This window comes from Elephantulus edwardii, unplaced genomic scaffold, assembly GCF_000299155.1.
Source record: "Elephantulus edwardii isolate Elephantulus edwardi_28Jun2011 unplaced genomic scaffold, EleEdw1.0 scaffold00013, whole genome shotgun sequence".
Classification (NCBI taxonomy): domain Eukaryota; kingdom Metazoa; phylum Chordata; class Mammalia; order Macroscelidea; family Macroscelididae; genus Elephantulus; species Elephantulus edwardii.
In genome coordinates this window covers 14,955,818-14,964,334 of record NW_006399763.1, presented here as the reverse complement: position 1 = coordinate 14,964,334, position 8,517 = coordinate 14,955,818, and the positions used below count along the sequence as shown (strand labels likewise).

Below are 8,517 nucleotides of genomic sequence, written 5' to 3'. Positions count from 1 at the left end.
CCTAATATGTCAATATTTATGCGTTCCATTTCTTTCTTAACAATTTCTAATTTTCCTTCATTCATGGTTCTCACATTCCATGTACTAATCACTAGGGTCTGCTTACAGCTGTTGCATACTTGATGGTTCTACCTAGGTTGCCCTTTTTGTTAATCTGCGTGTGTTCTGTTGTACGTTTAAAAGTATTAATTATTGAACTCATTTATTGTAGGGCAGTATTTATAATTCCATTTCAAAAATTCTTAGCCAGAAAGGATTCAACAAACTCAACTCACTGCCTTCAAGATAAAGCTGACTCATCATTTTCTCATGGAGCAGTGGTGGATTTGAACTATCTGCCTTTGAATTGCTAGCACAATTTCTTACTCACTAGGCCACAAGGGCTCTTTCAGAAAGGACTAGGTGACTATATAAAAGCAACTGGAGGGGGCGGTGGATAGGGGATATAGTTGTTGACATCAATCCGTATTATCATTTGGCCAGTGATAATACGAAATGCTTTTTCTGGGGTTCATACTCCAAATTTACTCTATCCATCTGAAAAAGCTCTGGTGGCACAGTGTACAGCATGCTGTGCTGCTAACCAAAAGGCTGTTTGTCTGGTAGTTTAAATTCACCAGTGGCTCTACAGGACAAAGATGGGCAGTCTCCTTCCGGAGGATTTACAGTCTCAGAAAACCAATGGATGGCTGCTGTGAGTTGGAACTGACTTGAAAGCAGTGGTGTTGGATATTATGTATCACAAGAAGTCATACAGGCAGGTTTAAGATTTCATCTATTAAAAAAAATAAAGCTGTACTTTTGGCATCAACTTGGTGAGAAAAGCAATTACAATACACAATGACACATATTAAAGGGATGGAAAACGTATCAGCTCTACTCTTGCTCTTTAAATGGAAAGACACATATGAGAAATCTGTTTGCAAATAGTTAAGTGCCCATTATTGCTGAATACATGACTGAATGAAGAAAGTCTTTACGTTCATGAAATGTAACATGAGAAATAAAATAAACTCAATGTCCTACAGTAAAGAATGGTTTACAATTAAGTGATAACGTCAACATCATCACTAACAAAAGCCCCAAACCCAACAAACCTTCTAAAAAAATTGGCTGTTTTGTCAGTTACTTTCTAATCAATAATTATATTAAAATACTTATCTTTTTAAAAAATATATATTAAAGATTTTCATACAAATTTTGACTCTTCATTTGATTTTAGTGTTGCTGAGTCCACCTATGTGGAGTAGACCTATTGAACCAAATACCCCTAAAGAGTAAAAAAAAAAGTAAGAAAATTAAAATCTATATTTTCAATCCAACTCCAGTCTTATAAGTTGTCTTGAGACTCTGAAATTTTGTCTAGAACTACACCTTGAAGTGGTCAAGGCAGAGTACTCCACTCTGTGCTTCAAGGTAACAGTTATGGCATATTCCCTGCTGAGAAACCACAGTCATCAATGTAGAAGTTAAACCACTAGATGTTCTTCTGAAACTGTCCAGAGAGCAAAGATGATTAAAGAGACACTCCAAGACACAATCTCTGTAGAGTAGTTAATTTTCTAAGACAATACAGTAACATTTTTTCCACATGATTCAAGAGTTTATGGTATTTCTTTACCTGTACCACTAAATTAATAACCAACACAATGTTTTCTGTTATTAGAATCTCTGTGGGATTTTACTCTACTAAGCTCTCCAAGTATAATTTTATATACAAGTAACCTTTTTATAATATTAAATATTATTATTTCACACCCACAATGTGTACACATACATTTGTTAGGTATATATAGAGAGAGCAAGATATATATAAAACATGGGCTATTTTTAAAGAAAATGCTAAGACATTTCAATACCAGCCAAACATATTTATCTGAGGATTAATCTTCATCTATTGAATCAGGCGAGAGCATTGCCATGCATACAATTATTTAATTAGCAGCCAAATCCTCTGCCAGTCAGCAGCCGTTACAGGCATACTGATGGGGTAGAAGATGCAAATCTCACAGTCGTACTGCTTTTTCTCATTACTACTGCAATTAGCACTTAAATTGATGCTTTAAACATACTAATTTCTGGAATAATTCAGGATTTGTATGTTACCTGGGATCGCCTCACTGCAGAGCCGAAACCAGATTGCTCTGCAAATTGAAGCACTTTTGAGCCAAATAACCATCATCATATCAGACAGAGCCAATTTGCATTTGGTTTTAAAGATAACAGAATGGCAATTCATGCAAATAAATTAAGTAAGTTTACTTCTGAGTTCTCGCTGAACTAATTATAACAATGTTCTAATTTTTCATCATATCTAAAACTTGGCTTGCAATCAATGAATGTTATGATAGAAATCTGTTGTTGCTAATAGAAGCCTTGTTTTGATTTAAAGATAGTGTTGTTATTCACAATTTTGATGGTAATTTAGTTAAAAAGGTAGGCATTTATTATGAATATTTAAATAGTTTTTGATGCCAATTTTGGGTTCAACAGAAATTGAACAATCAGACTTCAGCCTGTTACACTTTGTTGAAGTCTTGTTCAAAACCAAGTTCCACTATAAAAAAAATAATAATTTAAATTTAATATTTGCATTTGCAAATAAATTTGCTATAAATCTTGAGTTTTTATTCTGATAAGTTTAGGATAATATTGCTTAAAGCTTAAATTTTAGAAATGTCAAATATTTCTGGCATTGTTCATTAACATTTTTTGGCTTTCTCAAAGATGATTTGGAAAGAGGTCTTATGTTGTCTTTCATAATATAAATGTAGCTTCCTATCTATTATAAGTCATATGGTAAGTAAGGAAGACTTCAGTTCTAAGAACAGGATCTAGGAATAAGGAGGTGATGAAAACGAGAGGAAAACAGAAAGCGGTAACAGACAATTGCAAGACAACATGCATTAAAAAAAAGGAAATCTACTCTGAAGTGAGGAAATAAAAGGGACTTGGGACTTGTAACCTTGTACTAGGTAAGCTATATTGTTATTGTGTACTGTAGAGTTGGAGCTGACCCACAGCTGACCCTCGGGAGAGTTTTCAGAGGCAGTTAATTGCACGGGAGGAGACTGCCCATCCTTCTCCCGTGGAGCGGCTGGTGTGCTCGAACTGAAGGCCTTCGGGATTGTAGGCACATTGAATTGCCACTAGGCCACCAGAGCTCCCCTAGGTAAGTTATATGAGGCCTTTATTTTAATTGGCTTAAAAAAATGATACTGAGACAACTTTTCATAATGCTAATACTACCACTAATGATTCTTGTCATTATTTTTATTACCACTTACTGATTTCTTACTCTACACTATGGACTATATAAAGTACTTTACATAATAATATCTTGCTTAGTTTTGACAGAAATCTATGAGTCAGTTATTATGTTTTCAGGTTCATAATCATGGTTATTAAATGGAGAAGATGGAATTCAAACAATGTTTGATTTCAAAATCGATGCTTTAAATCAGAAAACTCTTGGTATAATATCCAAACAAAGTAAGGAGTCTTGAAAACATGGAAGGGATGGCCTTACCTGCTTTACTTTAGCTGGCTGTAGCTCACTTTGAACAAGGGAGCTGAATATATGCTCTTTGCCACCACAGGCATGGATCAGTTCTGGAAGGCACTCAATGGGGCCCTGGTAACCAGTATGTGGGCTCTTCCATTTCCTAGGAAATAATATCAGCATCAATTTCAAGACTTCTTTCATACTGCAAATGAGATTTTCTGACAGGGACAACATATATAATTAAATATAGATATAGAACTCAAACAACTCTTTGCTGTTGAGTTAGGACTGATTCACTGCTGACCCTTTTTAAAGGTTTTTGGAAGGATGTAAATGAATAGGTAGAGATTTCCCATCTTTCTCCCTCAGAGTGGTTGGTAGATTTGAACTGCTAGAGTGTTGCCTCATGTTTGGGTTAGCAGTGCAACTCCTTAAGGCCTACTAGAGCTTTTATATACACATCTAGTCTTTTAAAATTAAGATTGTTACAAATTAGTAATTGCCTTTAAAAACGCAGCCAGAATTTTCTGGGATACTCAATATGTAAATACCCAATGCAGTATTCTATCACTACATAAAATAAGTAAGTAACTTGTGTGTGAGCACAGTAAAACTATTTAGGATTCCTAGACAGTGAATGTTCATCAATAGGAAGTCACTAATGTGCGCTAAGGTTTCCATGCGTATAAAGCACTGATCTGAAGCCCTGACATACTAATGAGTGCAGACAACTTGATCACTAATTACTTGAGTAAAATTTTAAATATAAATTGCTAGAAACATAAAATTAAAAGTATATTTTAGGAATTTTCAAGCAAGAAATCTTGTTATATGCTGTCCAGTTGGAACAGAATCATAGCTGACTTTCAGGCAAGCTTTCAGATGCTGTTGATTGTGTGGGAGGAGAATGCCTATCCTTCTCCTATGGAGAAACTGGTGATTTTGAACTCTGTGCAAAGGCTGACAGTGAAAATCCTTACCACCAGGCCAGTAGGATGTTGTTGTTAGGTGTTATGGAATCGACTGTGACTATTATGCTATTATGATCCTCTGATCAATGCATGTGAACCTTGCACTATACTGTGCCATCCTCATCATCTTTGATATACTTGAGCCTACTGTTACAGTCACTGTGTGAATCCATCTTTTTGAGGGCCACCTAAATCTTTCTCTATTTGTGACTTACACAGCAAGAGAAGAAAAACAGACCTGAAATTACACTCACATAGTACTATTAAGGGTGATAGTAAAGAACTGGATGAAGTCTCATAGACCTCAAGTACCTTCCCGAACATCTGTGTGGGGTAGTAGCCTTGTGTGCCATCACAGCTGAAATTTTTACTCCTGTAACTTCTAGTTCATACTGGAAGGGTATGAAACTAAGCTGCAGAAAACACAAGTATCTCTTGTCCCTCATGTCATTTGATGCCGGTGTGACTCACTATATGAACGTGCCTTTCAGTTTTCAGAGGTATCCTATGGTGGAGACTTAAGCACCATGATGACAACTGCCCTAGACGGTAGTCTACTTCAAATCATGGGGCTTTCCTGAGGAGACCTCATATGTTCCTGAGGTTCTTGTTGGCACTTATACCTAGATGCCTGAAATGACTGCCACTCCTCACCCAGCTGACAAGAGGTCGAGGGTGCATAATGGCAAGTTGCAGCCAGACTGTTTTGCTTGTGTACATGACAGTGAACTAGTATTTTGGCTGCAAGACACCTGTCAACTGATGTGAGACATTGATGCGAAAGAAATATTTTCATTTACACCCTGCCAACCTTGCTTGTATTATGTACTGGGTTTTTTCCCCCTTGCCAGCTTACATAAAGTTCTCTCTATGAGACCCAGGGAGCTCTGGAGGTGTAGATCATAGGGAGGTGCACTACTAATCTAAAGGTGAACAGTTTGAGTCCACTAGAAACTCTACAAGAGAAGATAGGCAATTTCCTCTTGCACAATTTATCACCTCTGAAAACCCACTGGAGGGTCGGCTATGAGTCAACTGCGACTTGATCATAATGAGGGATTTTTCAGGCTCTGAAACCTAAGGGATTTCATTCGATGCTAACATAAACTTCTCTTTTAAGAACAGGTTATACTGTGAATTGCTACCAAATTTAATACTTAATTCTGGTCATTGTGCATATGTACCACTTACTTTGACAATAAATTTTTAGATCTCCTAAACGTATTTTGCAGTAACAGAAATAGGTACTTTATTTTGTTTTAAACCACAGCTCAGTTAATGAAGGTTGATATTACAAAGGATAGAACAATTGAAATAGAAACTTAACACAGGGTTACTAGTAGAAAAGAATTTAGAGAGGAGGAGGTTGAAATGAAATGTAGTTTAGTTTGGAATAGGTGATCAAATTCCAAATAAGAATCTGATGTCACTAGGTCATGTCTGCTAGGAAACAAGAGTTTTCACTGTAGAGTATTAACTTTCTAGGAAACAACTTAAGAGTCAGGTGATCACACTTGTAAAAAAAAATAATGACTTAAAATAACAAATCCATTACATTAAACATCAAAATGCTTACTTGAAAAGGTGGAGGTGATGCTGCTCTATGTTTGGTAGCGTAAGAAGAGAAGAATCTTTAAACCACCGACCTTGGATAACCATCTGAACTAGATTGGTAATATTTAGGGCAGTTACCAGCCAGCCCTGGTTTGCAGCTACATCCAGCATCGCCTGCACAGGAAAACAAGATACAAGATTATGATGGAATTTGCTCTTTATTATGAATGTGATGCTAGCCTTTAAAAACAAACAATAAAATCAAGCATTATGTTTATAAATTATTATTACCCAAAATAGAAACTAGAAAATAAACTACAGACACAGTTGGGAGAAATAAACAGATTCTCCCAGAGTATTCACTGAATATTATTTCCTAGTAAGGGTCTGATATGAGGTACTTTTCTTTTGGTTAGTGCAGTGAAGACAACTAGATAGTAACAGCATCTAGAAACAGAAAGGAAAAACTCAGAGTTCTTTGGGAGCAAAAACTTATGTAATTCACTATATTAAGAGCATTAACAGTTGGACCGAAAGAGGAAGGCTTATATAGTTGCTTCCAAATTTAAAACCAATAATGGTAAGATAGAAGTTTTCTTACTAAATTTTATTTTCCCCAAACAGTAGGCTACTGAAAGAACCCTAGTTGTCAATGAAAACAATACCCCACACACCAGCAAAGGGGCAACTGATGGTGAAATGTGTGGAATGATGAGACGCTATTCATATCAGTCTATACATTTAATCAAATGTATTATGAACAAACAAATGGCTGCATTTACTTAAGACAAAACTAAACAGTGAAATCTTATTTAAACAAAGGACAAGTTTACACAGGCAAAGCTATTTCAATTAAATTGGACAGATTCTGGGAGAACGCTGACTTGAAGACACACAAGTTAATATCATGACACTTACGTAGCTACTTAATACAGTTTTAGGAATGTACTCTTGTTTCAGGAAATGAAAAGATGATAGTAAGAGAGATTAGATGTACCTCATAAATGCTTAAAAGGATACTCTCATAGTAAAGATCTCAGTTCAAAATTGAACAAAATTCATTAGTACATAGTCAGGAATAATTGGTAAGACACACTGTTTAGTAAAATTAATATATATTAATAATAATATTGAAACAAGATATTTTTTTCTCCCAATCACTGCATTTTCTGTATTCTATGTTCTTCATAAACAGTAAATAGTTAAAAAAAAATCTTAATTATAGGGCCAAAATACTTTGTACTCTCTTTACACTTACTTATTACAAGAAGACAGACTATGGCCAACCTGGTCTTTAGCATCCATAGGCCTTTTACTTATATAACAGAAAGCCGGACTGTGTATACATGTACATACATATGCGTGCATTTGCGGAAGATCTACTTATATTCTTCTTCTGTCCCTGCAGACAGCATTTAAACATTTTGCCTTTCTTTGAATTATATTAGACGTGCATGTCATGATGAATACTACTCACAGACAAAAATAAAGGTAACAGTTGACAAGCTATGACCCTCGAGTCCTACTAAGGGAAATGTAAAGGGAAAGACAAATGAATAATTTGCTTAATGCAGTATCATGATGATGTTAGAACTTGTAATGTGGAGTAACTATGGAGACTTTACATCATAGCCTGATCATAAAGAAATTCCAGGCCAACAGCTCGCATACTAGATCTGGATGGCTGAACCATATGTTTTAACTTTGAAGTTTTCACGATAAAGTTGAAGTATTTCATAAAATTTATGAGCATTCTCTTAAATTTTTTTTTTTATCATTTTCACATCTGGACTATGCATTTCCAGATGTGAAAATGTTAAAAAAGAAAATCATGCAAAGTAACGGCTTACATAAAGTAAATGGGAAGCCATATAATGAATTAAACAAATATTTATCTTACTTTTTAATACTGAGAAAAGGCACGTGGAGAGATCAAGAGTGGGGTGGTGAAATTTTGCGACTGTCCCTACATAGTAAACCAAATGTTGTCACACGCCACTCTGCTCAATAACCTTCTAGTCAATTCTGTTCTCTTTGCCCTCACTGTTGCTGCTATGGTGCAGGCCCTCTGTCTCTCTCTATAATCACTGCTTTCCCACTTAGACTCATTTTTGTCTACGCTTTCTTAGTTTATTTATATTACGGAGTTCTGGGACTTAATGGCAAGGATTGTACCGCCATCCCAAAGGCACAGAGTGGACTTGAATCCACTCTGCTCTTTGGGAAAAAGATGGACAATCTCCTCCAGTGTGATTTACTGCCTCTGAAAACCTGCTGGAAGGTCAGTATGAGTTGGTCCCAACTCCAAGGTACATAACAACAAATAACAATATACTTTATATTATTGTTGTTGTTGTTATGTGCCATCGAGTCGCCTGTGACTCATAGCGACCCTAAGTACAACAGCCCTAAACTCCGCTCTGTACTGTGCCAATCGCACTGTCTCTGACACTCCCATCCCAATTATCCCAGTCACTGAATCAATCC

The 8,517-nt window shown here is 36.0% G+C and overlaps 1 protein-coding gene across 1 annotated transcript in view; it reads right to left on the bottom strand.

Moving 5' to 3' along the window:
• The window catches only part of ASCC3 (activating signal cointegrator 1 complex subunit 3), a 451,184-nt gene that overhangs the window by 11,064 nt on the left and 431,603 nt on the right, over window positions 1-8,517 (bottom strand). The window contains exons 37-38 of the mRNA XM_006881191.1: window positions 6,053-6,204; window positions 3,530-3,665 (exon numbers count right to left, since the gene is read on the bottom strand). Coding sequence (XP_006881253.1) covers window positions 3,530-3,665; window positions 6,053-6,204 — 288 coding nt within the window. The remainder of the gene's footprint in view (window positions 1-3,529; window positions 3,666-6,052; window positions 6,205-8,517) is intronic.